Source organism: Malurus melanocephalus, unplaced genomic scaffold (assembly GCF_030028575.1).
Source record: "Malurus melanocephalus ecotype Western Australia unplaced genomic scaffold, MMel_1.1 scaffold_144, whole genome shotgun sequence".
Classification (NCBI taxonomy): Eukaryota; Metazoa; Chordata; class Aves; order Passeriformes; family Maluridae; genus Malurus; species Malurus melanocephalus.
The window spans coordinates 1,206,856-1,226,725 of NW_026623376.1; the positions used below are offsets into that span (position 1 = coordinate 1,206,856).

General features: G+C 50.6%; 1 protein-coding gene across 6 annotated transcripts in view; it reads right to left on the reverse strand.

Annotated features, from left to right (window-relative positions):
- Positions 1 to 1,757: 1,757 nt before the first annotated feature.
- Positions 1,758 to 19,870, reverse strand: part of TCF7 (transcription factor 7) — a 70,591-nt gene continuing 52,478 nt past the window's right edge. For 2 of the 6 annotated variants that reach the window (XM_057371331.1, XM_057371332.1), the window contains exons 5-12: positions 17,270 to 17,360; positions 12,773 to 12,859; positions 11,047 to 11,157; positions 10,678 to 10,840; positions 10,372 to 10,479; positions 7,823 to 7,871; positions 6,150 to 6,222; positions 1,758 to 2,325 (exon numbers count right to left, since the gene is read on the reverse strand). In XM_057371331.1, the coding sequence (XP_057227314.1) occupies positions 2,034 to 2,325; positions 6,150 to 6,222; positions 7,823 to 7,871; positions 10,372 to 10,479; positions 10,678 to 10,840; positions 11,047 to 11,157; positions 12,773 to 12,859; positions 17,270 to 17,360 (974 nt within the window). In that variant the 3' untranslated portion in view covers positions 1,758 to 2,033. The remainder of the gene's footprint in view (positions 2,326 to 6,149; positions 6,223 to 7,822; positions 7,872 to 10,371; positions 10,480 to 10,677; positions 10,841 to 11,046; positions 11,158 to 12,772; positions 12,860 to 17,269; positions 17,361 to 19,870) is intronic. The other 4 variants (XM_057371333.1, XM_057371334.1, XM_057371335.1 and 1 more) reach the window with 3 other exon arrangements.

The following is a 19,870-nucleotide window of genomic DNA, read 5'->3' on the forward strand; positions in this document are numbered from 1 at the left end:
AAATGACTCTTTGCAAACTTGTCAGGTTTGTGCACGTAGCTTTCYGTCAGTGCTTCTGAAGTTACATTTAAACAGGAGAGAATAATGGAATAGGTTTAGATCTTCTAAGCTAAAACAAGAAATAAAATATCTACTATAAGCAAAACTACCTAAATAAAGGGACTAAACCCAAAGCTGCTCTACAGACTAGTTAGGTTTGGCTTTTTTTAAAATTTTAAATCTTTGAGGCATAAACTTGGTTAAAAAGTTATGTTTAATCCAATGTAAAAAATTATGGTTTGTGTTTTTGTGTTAAGATAAAAATATAAAAATATTTTGTACATTATAAAGGTCATCTTAAATTTCTTGCAGTTCTACAATAATATTACTACATAATTTGTATTCAGTACTCCAGAACCCATCTTTCACATGGGAAAAAAMCAGTGCCCCCTCTACCTCTGTGTGGTGTCATTTTTCTCTTCAGCAGTCTGGAATACATTTCTTTCAAACAGGAAAAATAGTATGCAGTGGACTAGATCGTGTTCTCTGGGAAGACTGTAAACCTGAAGTAAATCCAGACCTTGGAATTATTTGGGATTTACATGAGTTCATGGAGATCATAATCTATCCCCGCAGTGTTTTTTGTTTATCAACTTCAAAATATAAATACAATACCAGAAACTGGTAAACATTTTCAAGCTGGAGAGAATACATTAACATTTGGCATCATCATTGGGGTGGGAGGGAGAGGCTTCTAGAAAAAGCTAGAATAAGTTTTTTTTTTAAATTTTTACACTGAATCATGAGAAACAGGGTTCTTATCTTGGTGAGGGTATAGATGGGTGCCAGAGCAGGGTAGTGAGAGCTGCTCTGCTGCCAGACTCCGGGATGGGAGAGCTCACACCTCCCTCCCCCCTGTCCACTCAGAGAAAGGACCTGTTGGGCCAGCGTGGTGCTCAGCCCTGGGCTGGTGTGAGCCTGGGACACTGGCCAGCGTGGTGCTCAACCCTGGGCTAGTGATCCTGGGACACTGGCCAGCGTGGTGCTCAGCCCTGGGCTGGTGTGACTCTGGGACACTGGCCAACCTGATGGGGCTGCTGGCTCCCTGTGTGCCCTGCCCTGCTCACTGCTGTGGGGGTGCAAAGCTCAGGCAGTCCACAAAACCAACACAGGGATTTTTAGGCTTTACCTGGCCTGTCTGGTGGGATTTCTGACTGTCCACAGCTGCAGAGGACAATTCCTAACAGCAGGGCAAGCCCTGGAGCTGACCGATGCCCTGAGCAAYCATCAGCCCTTCCAGTGGCCGGTCCGCGCTCCTTTGCCCAGCTGGTGCTCCTTTTTCCTCTGCTTTTTCCTTTTTCCACGACCATGGAAAAATGGGACGTGTCTGCACAGAGACCTGTTACTGTAAACAGCATCTTCCTGTTCTCAAACAAGAAGTTAAAAAAATTCACCTCATTGGTTTAAATATTTTCTATTGCCCAGTCAGATCAGAACGCTGGCATTGCTGCGTTCACTTTTCAGACATAAGGGCTTTTWAAAAATGCTCCTATTCCAGCTTTTCCAGCTCCATGGTAATGGCTATGAGAGATCTGTGAGTGACTACACTTTGAAGCAGCTCGGAGAGCAGGGAGTGGAAGCCAGGGTTAGACTGACGGCACCTACCACCTACAGCAGCAAGCTGGGGACTTGGCTCTGCTCTCCGACACACTTGGAGATAATGCAGTAAAAAAGAAACCAAAACAAAACCCCAAACAAACAAAAAAAAGCATCACAGGGCAGGGACAAAATGCTTGTTTACTCATCAGCACTTTAAATGGCAAGTAGTTATTTTTTTACCTCTTTTTTGAAATTGCTTTTCTATTGTTACCACCCCTCCCCTCCAAAAAAAACCCCAACCAAATGAGTTTTCCATCATCCTTAAGTCATCCTGTGGCCAAACTGCATGTTTTACAGTGAGACGGGGATTTGGCTGGGACTCTGGTCCTCGTCCRGGGACAGCGGAACCAGGTGGGCGAGCGGAATGCCCGGTGTGGCCAGCGGCTGGCGAGGGACTATGTCCCCGAAGAGGCGCGGCTGTAGGCGGGGGGCGCCGAGGAGCGCCGGGCGCCGGGTCTGGAGGGGCCGGAGGCGGGCGGGAGATGCGCGGACACGGGGCAGGGGTCGGGCTGGTCGCGGTGCGCGGGGTCAGCGGGGGCTGCGAGCTGCTCTGACGGGAAAGCGGAGGGGATGCATCGGAGTGCGTCCGGTGGGGATGGAGGGGAGTCTATAGCACTTCCATCGGAAGAAACTGGGCTGGCACAGCGTCCTTCTCCTTGTAGGTACCGAATGCACTTCTTTTTCCTCCTGGAACAGCGGGGAGAGGCCTCTGTGAGTAACGGGAGAGCCCCGGGATGCGCCAGCCCCTTCTCCCCGCGGGGCTGCAGCGCTGCCCGGACACCGCCAGGCGGCGCTGCGGGCGGGGAGCGGCCGCAAGGGAGAGAGGAGGAGGAGGGCAAAAACCAGGAGCAAAAATCAAAATGCAGTCATAAAAATGCAAACAGCAAAAAAGGGGAAAAAAAAAAAAAGAAAAAAAAGACACACCCTAAATAATAAGTATCAAAACAATGAAATGAAAACAATAATAAAAAGTGAAACAATAGTATTTAAAAATAGTAATACAAAAACCACAAACAATTAAAAAAAAAAAATCAAAAGAATAAAAATCCAACCCGTGAGGTCATTCCTCACCAGCCACCACCCCGACATTGATTCTGAGGGGCTGTGTGGGTGTCTGGCTCTCACGAATTTAGGACTAAAGCATTGCCCTGCTATGGGTCCCTCCCCACCTGCCACAGAGCTCACACAGGGCCCACGGGACACGGTGTGTGCTGGTGTCACAGGGCAGGGTGGCACCACTGTGCTCACGCCATACCTTGCTGGGACACTGTTCACTTGCTGGGACCTTGCTGTTCACACCAGTCTTGGCTTTTCTCAGCCCGTGATCTGAGAGCCCCATCAGTCTGAGTCCCTACAGCTCATTTCCCAGCACCTTCCCAGACTCGTGCAAAGTATCATCTACTTAGAATCACAGACTGATTTGGGTTGGAAGAGACCTTAAGACTCATCCCATTTCAATCCCCCTGCCATGGGCAGGGACACCTCCCACCAGACCAGGTTGCTCCAAGCCCCATCCAGCCTGGCCTTAGCTCTCAGCTCTTCTTTTCTGCTCTGTCTTTGCRTCTGAATGTACTTCCCATTCATTCCCAACTCCAAGGACAAGTCAGTGATGCAGCTGAGCTGAAAATGCTCAGGAGCAATTCAGGAAGAGGGAGGAAATGGCCTGGGACTGGCTGGAGGGAGATGGTCCKGCTTTGAAAGCTGGAGCAGTCCTGAGGCCTTCAGAGGACTTGTTGCTCCTCGGAGGGCAGATCACCTTTAACCTGCTCACTGAGCTAAGGGAAAATCAGTCCTGACAGAGCYACCAGTCACACTTCAGCCTGTGGGGTTCCTGCATGGGAAATGTTTACTGTGAGCTCCCCATCGGGAAGTGCAGCACAGATAGAAAATGCAATGTGGGCAGACACTGGGGAGAGAGATTTGGCAGAAGGATCCGAATGGCACTGCAGTGGTGACAGACTCGRTTCCACACTCACATTCTGTGCAGTGTGACACAGCTCATCAGCTGGGGATGGGTTTACTGACCCAAAGGGGTTTTATAGGACAGTACCCATTGGGGGCAGCTCTCCTCCCCCAGCCCTGCTCTTCTAGCAAGAAATCTGCTGGGACTGGGACGATCCCAAAAGCAGCAGGACCTTGGAGCAGGGACCAGCCTCCCTTTATTCCTCCTGGAGGAAAATCTCAGGTTCCCTATTTGTTTGGATGTTATGATCTGGGGGTCTCAAAAATACAAGTCACATATAATTCTTGCTGTAGCCGTGTTTGGCCATGATTCCTTGACATCCTGTGACAGCTCTGTTCAGTATTTATCCTTACTTCCAGGTGTCACCTCCTACACACAGATTGTTTTAACTACCCCTGGCTGTCCAGARTAAGTCCCTCACACTGTCTTCACACACTCTTTGTTGAGCAGGTTTTCCTTTTCTCCATGTGACAGATCCCTCATGTCACCTGCTTTGGGTCTTTGAGCACCTCAGTACAGATCCTCAAACAAAAGAGCTCTCAAGATGTCACCTTAATAGTAGTGAGGGGACAATTCCTCTGCTGGAGTCTTTACAGCTAAAGCAGGTAAAAGAACATCTCCCACCCGGCTCCCTGCCTCGGCTGTCTCATTTGAGGAAAACAGATCAAATGGAGAACTCACTAATGCGGGCACACACCTTTCTTTGATCTTCCTAATGAAAAAACCAGACAGTGTGAGAATGTGTATTAACTAGTCCAGTATTAAACATGACTTGCACTGGATGTGAACAAGAGCAGAGCTATTACTGCTGTCAGTGCCATCGTTAGCCGTGGTGACCCAATTAATGYGATCGGAAACACGACAGCTCAGCTGAACCGAGTATTTAACTCGGAGGGTATTTTCCATGGGTAGCAATTCCCCAGAGAGAAGCCCGAGGAGGAGCTGCGTTTCTCACAGATATCTTGGGAGTAGCTGCAGGATAGAGTTTCAATGACCTGTTTAAGATTACAGGAATGTGTCCATTGATTCATTTGTTTTGAAGTAGCAGGGGGCAAAAAGGAGATGTGGTATTACAGACTGCTGATAATGGCCCAGTCCATGGGTTATACTGAGGTGGGCTTTACRCAGCTAAAGGGGTTTTATCCCCCTCTCTTTAGGAACTCATCCCTCTCCCTTTGGGACCTGCAGCACCCTGGAGTGTTTGTCCAGGGTATGGGGGAGAAGTGTGAAAGCTCTAGAGCAGGAACACCCAGTCTTAACCAGCTAACCTCTCCTGTGGAGTGGAAATCCTCCTGGGGAAGTTGTTCTCCGCAGGTGAGCAGAGCACAGGGGACAGGAGCCCGTTAGTAGGGGAATGGCAGAAAAGCTCTGGCTGGCCAGGGTTACACAGGGTGCACAAGAAGAGCATGCCAAGGTGTCCGAGCACTCCAGCACTGTGTTAATCGGGAAGCCGTGCAGAGGAGAAGCCGAGTTCRGAGCCGGGATGGAGGCAGAGGGAAGGTGGAAGAAGTGCCCGTGGAAGAATGGGGCACTCAGCCTGGCATGGCTGCAGGGGTCTGGGGGGCTCCAGCAGCCCCCTCAGGACGTTCAATTTRTGAGACACTAACGGAGCCTTTGTCCAGATTTTTAGTCAATTAAAAAGTGTTGCTTGCTGACACTACCCAGGGAATAAAAGGTGAGCAGGGAGCTCTGCTGTTGTGGCACGCTGAGGTGCAGGAGGGGAGCTCACATGGGCTTCAGCCACAAGMCCTGGAGCTTAGGGTGCAGCCAGGCCTGGGCCAGATTTGGGTAGCCTAAATGATTTTAGTCACTTCAAGCTGAAGCGAGAACATCAAAGCACTACTTCCACCTTTTTCCTCAACGCATTGGTGTAAAACTGCAAATTGCAGACCTCTGTCCAGGCTGGACCCTCTCTGTGTTCTGGTGCCTGGATCCAGAAGCTCCCAGGAGCTTTTTTTCTGCCAGGCTGCCTTTGCAGCCCCCCTGAGCCAGGCAGCACTTGGTTGATGCACTGAGTTTTCCTATTGCCTGGCCACATTGATCCCTGGAAGCCTGAGGGGCACAGCACTGCACTGTCCTGCTGCTTGAGGCTGTCCCACCCCATCCATGGTGGGTACTGCAAAATTTAAGGCTCAGGAAGAGCTGGATCTTGAGATACATGGTTAGCCCAGTATAAATAGGAAAAAGAAACCTAAATCCTCACTGCTGACCCTAGGATGCCACTAATGGGAAATCACTAATGGGAGGAAAAAAAGCCTCATGCCAGGGTCACAGAGGTCTCCATCCTGGAAATAAGCTTTTAAGACCAGGGGAAGTCCATCAGCTGAGGAATATGTACAGCATTAAACCAACATTGCCCGGGAGGGATAAGAAACCCAGAGTAGAGCCTGTCCCTCAGCTCAGAGAGCTCCTGAGGATGCCCAGAGCACGCCCCATCCCTGCCTGGACAGAGCAGCCCCTGGCAGTGCTGGGATGGCTGCTGGAGGATGTTTGGAGCTGCCCCACTCTCCCAGGAACACCCAGCAGAAGAGGAGATGCCGATACACACCTGCACGGGCCGCACCAGTCCGTTTGTTGGTTGAGGCCAAAGCGAGCTCTGCATTTCTTAGGAGAGGCAGGATCTGAACACAGAAGCATGCGCGGCGGAGAATGGGCAAGGCAGAGGCACAAAGAGGAGGAGGAGCACGAGGAAGAAAAGAGGCAACATCATTTTAGCCACTTAAACACACCACTAACAGACTACAATCCCATTTTTGTTTTCTGCTACAGAACGGTGCTGGCACCACCTGGAAAAAAGTGATCGTTAGGCAAATATCAGTGATCACTGCTGGCAGCTGGAGGAGGAGGAGGTGGTTTGGGAAACAGCTTTGAGAAACGTGGGCAATTACGGGGAAATTCACAGTTCTTCACATTTCTTAAATCTGGAAAAGCTGCCARTTCCTGGAGGCGATGCCTGAGTGCTGTGTCTGCATCCTTACCTGCTCCCTGCCTTCCCAGCAGCGACTGCTGGGGCTGCCAGCSAGCTCGGACTGCGCACGGAGGAAAGAGGAGGAAACTTTGCAGAAGCAGGCTGAAAGCAGAGTTAGCACCAAGGAGACCGAGGCCCAGGGTATTCCACTCTGCCCCCACCACACCCCTTCAGCTCTAATGGAAAAGCTGTTCTCCGTGGCCTTTCCTAAAACCTCGYTGTTTTGCTGTGTAATTATGGGATTCATTAGGGTGAAGCCCTGTGTGCTTTTGGGCACCTCATGTTTTCCTCTGGTGTTGTAAATGAGATTTGAACAGTGCATTTCTGGGCTGTTCAGCCTCTCTCTTTCACCCACCATCAATGTCTCCTGTTGTGTACAACCAGCAGTTGGATTTCAATCTGTAACAGGTGAAATTATAATTTTYGTATCACACAAGATAAGACAAGACATAAATATGGATATTTAAAAATATATAAGGCACTCTACATAAAAGCCTAAAAGCTTGTATTCCCCTTATCAGACTAAGCACTGAATGAGATCAACAGTGTTAATTAAACTGAAGGTATTACTGGGACACATCTCTTGATAATGGTTCCCTTTATAATGAATATTTATTGGTACAGATAATACTTATTCCTGATATGGCAGAAATACTTCAGAAATCAGCAAAGGAATAGGCTTGGATTAYGGGAATGTGTCTGTGACCAGCTGAAATCTGTCAAAAGGGCCTTTTCYAATCAGCAGAGTGGTACAGGGAGGCAGCTGGTACTGGGGTTTAGTAGGACTTTGCTTCAACTGTACATTCTTTGAAATGAYAACCAAATTTGGAGTAGTCCCATGAATGATTTTCAATCCTGCCACTGCATTTCATCCCACACACAATACTGATGTRTTTGAGAGGAGTTTTCTTTAGTTAATAACATCTGTAGGTCTGATGGGGACATTCACCCTGCATGTTTTCAAGAGATTGAGTTTAGTGATAGCTTTTATATTAAGTTATTATACACTTGCCAAAATCTAATCTTTTCAGTTTTAACACACTACCCATGTTCTAAATCAAACACGTCTATTAAAAAGTGACAGAAAGGTTAGTTTACCATGTCTTAAAAAAAAAAAAAAAAAAGAATGTGTATTTCTCTAGGTAAGCTCAGGAGAGTAAAAGGAAAAAAACCATGGTAAAACAGAACAAGGGCTCCATATTCTCCCCTCTGAGCAGGAARGCAGGGACAGCTGCCACGCTGCACACACTGACCTGAGTTGGAATCTTGCTGCTTCTCCCGTGTTCGTCTCTTCTTCTTCCCCTAGGAAATCAAAGGAAACACTGTTACCTGTGCTCCAGAAAACCAAGGGTGCTGTGCAGGGTTTTTGGGGCTGGACTGGGTGCTGGGGGTGGCTGCTGCCTCCCAGGTGACCAGATCCAGTAAGAGCCACGGTGCTGCTTGGCTCAGTCCATTCCAGGTGGAGATGAACTGGAAAAGGCTGCAAAGGGACTACTCAGGTTTATCTGAGAGTGTCCCCTTCCTTTCCMCTCTTCCCACTCTGAAAATCCCAAGAAACCCAGGAGGAACCCTCAAAGTGAAACCCRAATGTGTTTTTGTGCACTTGCCATGGCTTCTGCACAGCACAAATTCATTCTGGGCTTGTGCCTTTTTCAGGGATTACCCTTCATTTCCAGGATCCCCTGATCCAGCAGCACAGGCACTTTGGCTCAGCACTTTGCATCAGATCTGTGCATGTTTAGAAACTGCAATAAACTCGGGAGGCAACGGCGGCTGTGTCCCCACTCCAACCCACATGTTTGCTCCACACTCTGGTTTCTGAGTCCAGGACAATGCTGCAAGTGCAGCAAAGATCCAGATTTGTGCTGCAGGTGGGTCAGATGGTGTGAGAGAAAATGTTAGTGGATGTAAACCAGCTGTAATAAAGCCAGTGCCTCTGCCTGTGCTGCTCAGCACCTCTGCCAACTCCTGCCAGAACCCCTCAGCCCACTCTGATGCATCTCACCTAAGGATCCCACCCATTATCTTTAATTAATAAACCAGTAATTTAATTAATAAGTTTAATGAGATTAATAGAATTAAACAAGATTTGCTGCATGCAGTGGAGAGAGTATGATAAACAGCTGATGCTYCTGTCATATTCCTCCTCCTTATGTTTCTAGAAAGCACTTGGTCCATTTTAGAACCTTCCCTATTTCCAAAATGTGCTTTCATACAGTACCTTATAACCAAACAGAAATTGGTCCTTGATATTCCCTGATTTCAAATGGGAAGGAAAGTTTTAGGAAGTCCCCAGAAATTTATTTTAAAYAATACTGATCTATTTCAGTTCTTTTGCAGTTCTGGAGTCATCTCTCATTCTTCCTTCACTAACAAAAAAGTCTTATTTTATCCCCAAACTGCCTCTGATTCACAAGATGCAGCATCTCCCTTGCCCCCTAACGAGCTGGTTAATGAGGGCACAGGAGCAAAGCTGGCTGTGTGGAGCAGCAGCTCCAGGGCTGCCTTTGACCCGTGACTCCTTAYATGACTTCTTGTGGTTTGAGTGAAGGTGGAAAGCTCGGAGCTGCGGTGAGCTTTTTCTTCAGAGGGGGAGCAACTGTATTTCCTGCCCGATATCTKCATCACGTGCTGCAGAATGACCTACATTCCTCCTCCTCCTCCTCAGCCCTGCTCAACTCTGGAGAGAAAAGCATCTCTTCCAGCAACCACAGCAGCCAAACCAGCTGGTTTACAGTGCTGGGAGAACCMATGTGCACCTTTGGAGYKCACCATCCACCTTGTGGWRCACRGAACCAGCCCTTGGCTCTCCAAGGATCCAGATCAGTGTTTGCACAGGATTGGGATTTCCATGGAGGATGTGCTCAAAGGTGTGCCATGCTCTCAGCAATGCTGCTGCCCTTGAGATGTTAATGCTCTCCAGATGTGTGCCAATCAAAATGTGGGCTGGGGGCTTCCYATCACCTCTGCTTTTTCTGTATCACCTCTGCCCTCTGTTTTTGGGGDGAGTTTGGGGTGGTTTGGGTTTGGGGTGGTTTGGAAGGAGGGCTGGAGTCAGTGTGGGGTGGATGGGCACTCACTGTGCATCTCCCAGGGGAAAGAAAATGTCTCTGAGGGAAAAGATGGAGCTTTAGGTCAAAGGGACAGTCCATCAGTGGATGGACAGACATCTGAAGACTTATGTGTACTTTGCTTCAGTTCTCTAATGAGCTCGTTAGGCATGTAATATCAAAACAGTCACAAAACTCACAGGAACAGACACCCTACAAAAAACCCCACTATTTTAAATCACAGAATCATAGAATGATTTGGGTTGAAAGGGACCTTAAAGACATCCTGTTCCCATCCCCTGCCATGGGCAGGGACACCTTCCACTATCCCAGGTTGCTCCAAGCCCTGTCCAACCTGGTCTTGGACACTTCCAGGGATGGACCAGCCACAGCTTCTCTGGGCAACCTGTGCCAGGGCTTTGCCACCCTCACAGATACCTCAGCTGCTGTCCAAATTGCACAAAGGAGTTTGCTTCCATAAAATTGTATTTTAAAAGATCATCCAAAGCACTTAAAAGCTTCTCTTCCTTTCTACTTGTATTTGTTTGGACAATAAGCAAACAAATGYCTGTGGTTGCTGGGGGCTGTATCATTTGTCCTTTAGACAGGCAACAAACCAAGAGGGTGTTCAAATTACTGCYGAAATGTGAATTTGTGTGGCTCTTGTGGTGCCTGGAATGTCATTGCCAGTGCTGTGTGTTTGGTAACACCAGCTGCCAGCCCCCTGAGCCATTGTGGGGCCCGACACTCACGTAGTTGTCCCTGGCAGACCAGCCGGGGTAGAGCTGCATGTGGAGCTGCCGTTCCTTGCGAGCCAGTTCGTAGTACTTGGCCTGTTCCTCCCGGGACAGCGCGTGCCACTGCAAGGACAAAGAGCAGTGAGCCATGGCCCCCCTGTCCCCTCCCAGCCCAGCCAGCGTGGCCACCCCTCTCCAGGACCCCGTGTCTGTGGGATAAGAGTACTGGATTTGAAGCAGATGCTTGTTGTGGGCTTAGGAGCAGCTGCAAGGGACAGGATGTGGCACTGAGTGACAACACTGGGCCCCGTGAGCTCTTACCCTCCTTCCCAAAATCTGGTTGATGGCAGCRCTCTCTTTCAGGGTGCACTCGGCGATGACTTTCGCCCGCATTTCTTTCATATACAACATGAAAGCGTTCAGGGGCTTCTTGATAGTGGGCTTCTTGGCTTCCTTCTCTCTCTTTGGTTCTGGTTGAGGTTTCCTTGGTGGGACAAAAGAAGGAGCTGTCAGAATCAGAGCCACCAGAAGACTCAACCCCAAAACAACCCAACAGCACGAGCGGGTGGGGGGCCCGAGAGCAGCCCCTGGGATGCAGAGCTCGGTGTTCATCCATCCATCCTCCCCCACACGAGCACAAAGGGTGATAAATGAAGGTGTGGAGGCACTGGTGCTGCCCTCCCCACTCACATGTTTCGGTCGTAGTGCTCCATCTCTTGCTTGCCGGAGTGGGGCACGATGGCAGGGTGCGGGATGCCCGTGGTGTGCATGCCAGAGCCCAGCATCAGCGGGTGAGTGAACCTGCAAGGGACAGCGGGTGAGCCGTGCCGGGAGCATGGGWGTGCGGGGACACTGCGGGCACCGGGATCTCGGAAYGCGCTCTGACGTGGCRGAAGCAGACGGAAAGCAGAGGACAYGGAAAGCACGCGGGTGCTGCCAGGCTGGCGGGGTCAGGCGGTGCCAGCCACCCCTGGCCACCCTCGTGGCACCGCCGGTCAAACCGTGGGCACACGGATGGAAAGGATCCGGAGTCATGGCCTGCAGCAGGAGCCAGCCTGGCTGAGATCAGGGCTGCTTTCACACAGAATATTCAGCTATTCAGATCTCTGTTGTTGCAATATCTCATTTGCACTGCAGAAAGGAACAACAAACTCAACCTGGGGTTTGGATGGCAGAGATTAGGACCACCCCGAACCTTTCTTTTAACAGAAATAGACTAAGCCTGAACATGAACCCAACTGCAACTCTAGGAGGTGCACCTTGCCTAAGCAATGATCTCCACAGCGCGGGCTGAGAGCACGAGAGGTCTCATTAGCTCTCAGGCTTCATTAGCTCTCTCCAGAGTTTTGGAGGATAAAGCCAGCAGAGTCAGCTTTGCCAAGCTTGCCACTTTATGACTGCATCTTGAGATGGCAGAATTGCCCATGGGAGATGAACTGTTCATTAGATATGCTGGCACGAAAAGAAAAGCTGTTTAATTTAATCCACCAGCACAGTCTGATCCTTATCTGACCAGGTGTACTTTCTCAGCTGCAGCAGTGCTGCAAAATCCACCCCAAAATCCTGCAGGCAGGAGCTCAGGGAGGCTGCTGGGGCTCCACAGGGAACCGTTAGCTCCTCTTGCCTTCACTTTTGTGGCTGTGCAAGGGTGATGCCTCACGAGCARGGAGGGCTGGCAGCACTCCCTCCCCTCTTCTGTAAGACTAAGGGGATCCATGGATCAAGGGATGCATGATCAAGGGTTGCATGGATCCAGGTTTCTGCATGGCTGAGGGCTTGCATGAGCAAGGGTTTGCATGGTTTTCCTGAGGGAAATCTGCACTAACAGCTCTTCAGGACAACAYGAAGCAGAAGCGAAAGCTGGTGTGTGAGCCTGGCATCTCTGCAGAGGCACGGGGGCTTTGCCCAGCAGCACACCTACAAGGGCTGGGCTCTGTGATCCCATCCACATTTTGCTCATCCGAAGGCAGAGGCTGTATTTAAACCTTAGAGAACTCACTTGTGCCTATGGGATGGCAGCAAATCACTGCCCACTCCTGTCCTGCTTTTAAAGCTGAGACCAAGGAAACCAGATCCACCTCTGCACAGCAAAGTGGTGGTGGCAGCAGGGTCACAGTCACGATAGGGTTAGCAATGGATTCCATCCCATTTTCTCAATGCTGAGCTGAAGGCTGGARTCTCTGACTCTCGTTAGAGTTCTGCTTAAAACCCAACCGTTGAGCATCCTTCATCCTTCATCCCCTGAGCACCCTTTGGATCAGACACTGCCTGGAAGCGCCTTCCCTTCCCACGGCTGCCCCGGGGAGGGTGCGTGGCTGTCCCTGGGTGCCGTGGTCTGCTGCAAGCTCCTGCTGCACAAACTGCAAGCTGTGAGACCAGCCGAGCTGCTGCCCTGTCTCACACAGCTCATACTCACCTGGAGAAAGAAGCCCCAGCGGAAAGTGCTGACGAGTACGGCTGTCTAAATCCACATGACGGGAGCGGATAGACAGACTGGCTCTGCCTGGGATCAGGAAGAAAGAGTCTATAAAGCATCCACAGCTACGTGGTGTTTCCTAAAGACATCCTTTGCACTGATGCCCCTGGCTGGGGGACACTTGGTGTCCCCTGGGCTTGAGGGGCAGTGTGKGATTTGGATGTTATTTTGAGAGAATCTGGGTCTTCCTATAAATGTTGGATCCAGTTCTGACCCCCTTCTGCCCCTGGTACTGAGTAATGCTGCAGCTTTGAGCTCACCTGGCAACAATATAAAATGCAGAGATGTGTTTAAAAAATTAGGAGATGTTGCTGCTGCACAGAAGATGCTTTAAAGAACAGTGTGTCCAAGAAAACGAAAGCCTACTCAGAGTCTCTGTGTGGTGCATGAGAAGCTGCACCAGGAAGAYGAATATGAGGAAAAATTTCCTTACTGTGCRGAGACCAAGCACTGGAACAGGTTACCCAGACAGGGTGTGGAGCCTCCCTCACTGGAGAGATGCCAGGATTGTCTGGACACAATCCTGTGCCATGTGCTCTGGGTCTACCCTGCTTGAGCAGGGAGATTGGACCAGGTGACCACTGTGGTCCCTTCCAGCTTTATTTACTCTGTGAGGCCCCAAGCACGGGAGACTCTGGAGTCTGGAGAGAAAGTACCTACCCAGCCCCAGAGCTTCAGGAATGCTCTGCTTTCCCCAGCACRTCCTTTTAAGAATGCCCATCAGTTKTAAACAAGCCAAAAGCTCAYTGCTGCTTTCCTTTTGAAAGTTTTTTCATACTGGGGACTGGGCATGTACCAGACCTGAGGCTGGAAATTATTTYTGAGATAGTATAATAACTATGCAGGAAGTTCCTTGTTGTTCCCAGCGAGGGAACCCCCACATTTTCATATGGAAATATCTCCAAAATACCTTAGCCTGTTCTGCAAAACTGCCAAAAGATGCTTCTAGCTTAAAACTGCACATGGAAACTGAGATCATATAATCACAGAATGGTTTAGGTTGTAAGGAAAYTTGAAGCTCATCTCATTCCAACCCCCTCTGCCACAAGCAGGGGCATCTTCCACTAGACCAGGCTGCTCCAAGCTCCAAACAACCTGGCCTTGAACACTTCCAGGGATGGGGCAAAAAGGGGTGCTCACACCTGAGCTGGTCCTTATGCTCCTCTGGCCAGGCTGCACAGAGCTGTGCCTGAACCAGCTGTTTTCAGCTCCAAAAATCCACATAAAGTCCATCATTAGGTGTGGTGCACTGTGAAGGACCGAGCTCCTGGATGCCTGGGACCTTTCAGGGCTAAGGACAAGTTTCTGCCCTGAGGAGGAATGATGACATGGGGCAGCAGTCAGCCCCTGAGCTGTGCTGGGCAGGAAGGAGGCTCCTGTTCCTGCTGCTGTGCCTCGGCTTGACCGAAATCTGCGGGATCTGTCTGCAGGAAAGGCAGCCGGGGCTRTTTACACCCTGGCAGGCAGGAACCCTCTCCCACCCCTCAGATGTCGGCGGGTATAAACACACCAACAAACAGCCAAGGGAAACCAAAACAACCTTTGAAGTCAGAGGCGGCTGCCCCAGGGCTGAGAAAACACTCAGAGCTGATGCAGAAGGGAYCTGTGCTGCTCCMGAGGGTGGGATATCGCGATAGGAAYGGAGTCGGGCACTCACAGCTTCATCCACAGCCCCTCTGAGGCGCAAATCAAAGCAACTGAACATCAGTCCCTGATGGCTGGGAAGGCACGATTACAGCCCAGGTCATGGAATTACACATTAGTTTGGGYTGGAAAGAACATTAAAGTTCATTTTGTTCCAAGCCCCTGCCTTGGGCAGGGACACTTTCTGCTAGATCAGGCTGCTCCAGCCCCGTCCAACCAGAGCATGAACACCTCCAGGGATGGGGCAGCTGCAATGTCTCTGGGCAATCTGTGCCAGGGCCCCACCACCCTTGTGTAAAGAATTCCTTCCTAACATCTAATCTAACTCTCTCCTCTTCTAGTTCGAAACTGTTCCCCCTTCTCTTATCACTACCTGCCCATATAAAAAATCCCTCTCCCTCTTTTTTATAAGCTCTCTTTAGGTATGGGAATGGACTATGAGGTGTCTCTGGAGGCTTCTATTCTCCAGGCTGAACAAGCCCAGCTCTCTCAGCCTGTTTCCAAGGATCACCTGGTGATGGAAGGGAGGCTCAGAAAAAAGGCTGTGGGATGGTGGTGGAGGGGCTGCCATGGCACTGCCATGCTCAGCCCTGGGCACAGGTGAGTGACACGATTTGCAGGTTCCTGGCCACTGTTAACATCCAGGCTCCATCAGCAAAACTCACTTGACTGGACTCTCAGAGCCTTTTATCTGACTGCCATCCCTGCTAATTACAGACAGAGTGACTGCAGCTCCTCCTTCCACAGCGCTTGCTGAGAACAAAACCARTTTCTGCCCAGCTGCTGCCTGCCAGCTTGTGGAGGAAAAGTTGCTTCCCGTGTGTGGCTGCCCTGGCTTGGCAGCTGACTTGGGGGCAGCAGCACAACCATGGAATCCTGGAGTGGTTTGGGTTGGGAAGGACCTTAAAGATCACCCYGTTYCACMCCCTGCCATGGGCAGGGACACCTCACACACAACCAGGCTGCTCAAAACTCCATCTAAGCTGGCCTTGAACRCTTCCAGGGATGGGGCAGCCACAGCTTCTCTGGGATGCATCCCTGGCATGACCATCCCCAGCACATCCATCCCTGGCACACAGCCCTTGCTGCCCACTGCTGGCATGGGGGAAATGCTGCCATGAACCTGCTGGGCTTCAGTGCTTCTGCACCCACCCAGAGCGGATGGGCACTCCATGAGAGGGTTTGGGGCCCTTTCCATACATTTCAGGCAAGGAAAAGAATGAGCAAAGGCTCTATTAGACACATGTGCCTCAAGGTGCTGCTCTCTGCTTGTCTGTTTGTTGCTTTGCCCTATCTGCTCTGTTAGTCACTAAAGGAGGCACCTGACGAGGCTGCAGGACGATGCCAAACCCCACGGATGCTGGAGCAGCTCTCAGCCATGAAAGCTCTCTCCACCACCAACCGCCCCACAAAACCACCATAAAAAACCAGACTGCTCTCCCTTCATGTGCCCAGGGCTGTCTGAACAGCATCATCCCAACCCAGGAGTGGACCTTTCCTCTGATAAATAGGCTCCTTTCTCCCCACTCCAACGATTTCTTTCATGTTACAGCACAGTCACCCAGTCCATGTTTTCCCTGAGGGTGAATCACATCATATGAGGAGTTAAATCATCACCCAAGAGTAGCAGATTTAGCACAGAAGGCAAAATGTAATCTCTTTGAAGCCAGACTCTGTATCAAAGGCTTCATCCTCTGTTTCCTTGTGGTTAAATATCTGGAACATGAAATCCATAAACAAAGCCAAAAGCTAACATTTTACTTTGTGCTTTAAGAAGTTTCCCCTTTCCCACTCTGCAATAGGTTCTTGTACTTGGAGATGTCTGCTGGGCTTTGCTGGGATTTTATCTGCCAGCACTGGGGGGACCTGGCCACTGCCCCTGTGATCAACCACCCCACACTCTCTCCTCATCCCAGCAGCCCTGAATTGCCACCAATCTCCCTGTCAGCCTCTGCCATGTCCCTACAGCATCACCGGGGATTAAAAATTAATCAGAGGAGTGATGATGCTGACATGGCAGCACCTGCCAGAGCCRCTCTCGGTGTGCTCACGGTCACGGGGACAAGCCAGTGGCAGTGACCACAGAGAGCACACGGTGTATTTTTAACTTGTGTCCCTGGGGCAGGTTTCCCAAGAGGCTGTGCTTTGCAGGATKCTCTGCAGGGCTGGCCCATGCTGGGGGCACATTTTGGGAGTGCTCCAGCTCAGAGCCTCTCCTTGCCCATCCCTGCTGGGGCAGTGGTTACGCTGAGCTGGTGAGCTGTGCCCAGGCTGTGGGTACCAGCACTGCTTCCTGGCAGGTCTCTGCCATGGGGTACTTTTCCCCTGTGTGTCAGATCCCAAGAAACAGCACGGCCTGGCAGATGGAGCATCCCACGGGATTACCCCGTGCTGGTGCCACGCTCAGGGAAAGCACTGTTTATGCCGAAAAGTCTGGTGAGGGAGAAAATTACCTCCTACTCAAAAGAGAGACTTTTGCTGTGATTAGGAGGGGTGGGTAGGAAGCTCTCCCTGGGTTYCCTGATCCACACAGACAGATGTAAAGCAGGAGGCAGTTTGGAGTTGGGCAGGTTGTAACCCCTCTCCAGGATGAATCCTTCAGCCTCCCCATGGGTCCGCTCCCCACCTCCAAGACAGGGTTTAATTGTCTTTCCTGTTGGCACAGCACACGGGAGGGGTGGAGCGGGGGGAAAGCACCGTGAGGTGACCGACAGTGGCCGCAGTGCTTGGCCCAGTGACCCGTCCCCAAGTCCAGCAGGGCCAGGGCTGCGGGGCCCAGCCCTCCTCACTCACCATCCCATCGACGGCGTGATCTGGCCAACTCCTCCGGGGGGCAGGGGGTAGAAACCAGGGATGTCTGAGGTCTGGGAAGGACGGTGCACTCCTGGAAGAAGGGAGAAGGAGATGAACTGGACCTGGCACTGCACTGCCTGGTTCAGCTGGCTCAGTCCCACCCCCCTGGCTGCTTCATCCACAGACACTTGTGGACAGCTACAGGAAACAGCTACCTGCAAGTGGCAGGATATTGCAATTCCCTTTTATTGCCTGGGGTTCTCTCTGTGGGGTTGTGGTGGGTCACCCGTGTTGCTGCAAAATCACAAACACTGATGCAAAAGGGTGGAGGAGGCAGCTTGCTTTTGCACCTGCATYATACCTGCTCCATGCCACCCTGAGGCCAAGCAGCACTTGCTTTGGTAAGGATTTGGTTGACTCCAGGCATCCCTCTGCCCTTTCAGGTGCTCAATGGATGRCCAGAGCCCTTCCTATGCTCCCTCTCCATCAGTCATCCACAGGACCCCCCATGAGCTGGCAGTGGGGATGCTCCAGGAGGCATCATTTCCAACTTCATTTTAAGCAATTTGAGTTCAAAACAATTGTTCTGCATCTCTRTGGGTGCCAAGGAACTGTGGAGGTGGGTATGGTGCCAGCTGGGAATTCACCCTTTGCATGGGGAATCCCTGTGCRATCTTCAAAGCCGCTGGCACGGGCAGCATGGCCAGGGGACACAGCCACAGCATCGCCCYGCTCCTTTCTGGACTGGAAAACATCCTGTGGAGCCTGGGGCTGCGGGTGGGATCAGACAACCACGGTGCTGCTGGCAAAAACAGCCCCCAGCTGACCCCCGGACTGGGAAACTGGAGGGGTGCTGGTGCTGAGCTCTGGCACAGCGTGGTGTGGTGATGGCTGCTCTTGACAAAAATAGACAAAAATCGGGTACAGAGACTGTCCAGWGACTGTACTGGGTCATAAATACATGGAATAAATGGGCAATGAATTACAAGCAGCTGCAAACTCAGATTTTTCYCCTAGGTGTATGAATCATAAATTATTAATTAGGAATGATTACAGATTYCAAGCGTCTTATTAGGAGTTAGGTAAAACAAATACATCACTGACCTGAAAAGAATACATAACTTAGTATGAGATTTGCTTCAGCTGGGACTCAGCAGCCCACTGAGGGTCAAGCAAAACCAGCAAAACCCACACAAAGCAGCTGAAGGAACATCCTCAGATCTGCAGCCCCAACAATACGAGCTGCGTAAGTCAGAGCACAAGTTATTCTTGCTGGCCCAGTGGTTGGGGCACCAGCCACTGACTCAGAATTCCTGCTTGTATTTCCTCGTCTGCGTGTCCTTGGGCTAMTGTGAGAAACTTTAAAGGGATGCTGGGAGAGTGAGTGTGAGAGTGACTCTCAGGCACTGACACTGGGCGATATGGGAGCTATTTCAGTGATGGAAACAGAGATGGGGCACCTCCGGCATGAGCAGGGAAGAGAGCCCTCACCTCAGCTGAGCAGGGATGGGCATGGATGGCCACAGCTGCACCAACAGGCAACACYCAGCTGAGGAGAATGGCCTGAAYCTCTCAGTGAATAGCCTGAGGGGTSTCTGGGACAAACAGACTCCCTGTGTCTGTAAAAGTACAGGCTAAATGGGAAAGGGAAGACTGGACAGTGCAGCACTCAGGACACAGTTGGGCAGCCCAAGAACAACTGCCCAGGGTGACTGACCCACTGCAGAGTGCTCAGGAACTGCTCCAGTGCCAATTGCAGCCTCCACAGAGGGGCAGAACCAGCTCTGTCCTTGGTGAGCTGCTCTGGTATCAGCTGAGGTTTCCCAGGCTGGCAGTGAGCCCCAGGAGGCAGCTCATGGCGAGAACTCCTGGAGGGGCAGAGCTCTGCCAGGCACAGCAAAGGACATGTGGGGAAAGGTGTGTCGGGGTGCCTTCCTGCACACTTTCTCTCCACTCAAACTCAGCCATTAGCTGAGCTTTTAACAGGTTTATTTTGTTAACTCTTCCTATTTTTCTGCTGAGTTTATTATGATCTGAMGGCTGATGAGCTCTGTGCTGCCTGGAAGACAACCAGGATGTGCCTGGGTCTCTTACACCAGACGTAAATCCTACCCATCAGCATCCCTGGTGAGTCCAGAACGTGGCCTCCAGAGCAGGGATGATTCAGCGGGTCCTCCAGCCAAGAGCATCCTCGATAACCCATGGTTTTATCAGTGATGTTAACTTGCTGAAGGTGATGCTTGTGGGATAGTTTGGATCACTCCTGGCTGGAGTCCTTTGCCCAAATCACAGTTGGTTCTGTACCTCTGTTTTGGCACTGATTTCTGGGYTCTGATGGACACTGACCTCCCTCCTGAATGCAGTTTGGTAGAAAACTGTCAATTTGCTTGCTTTCCCATGACATCAAACTCAGGTTTGTGTAAAAGCCTGGGTAATCTGAACAGATGCTTTGCACTAATGTAAGGGTGAAAAAATTTTGATTTTATACTCATTTTGCCAGGAACCCATGAAGARTGATGGAATGATGGACTGGGGTGAATTCCTCTACACATATCTATATTTACAGTTTATTTTAGAAGGGTTAACCTCAACATACTGTAC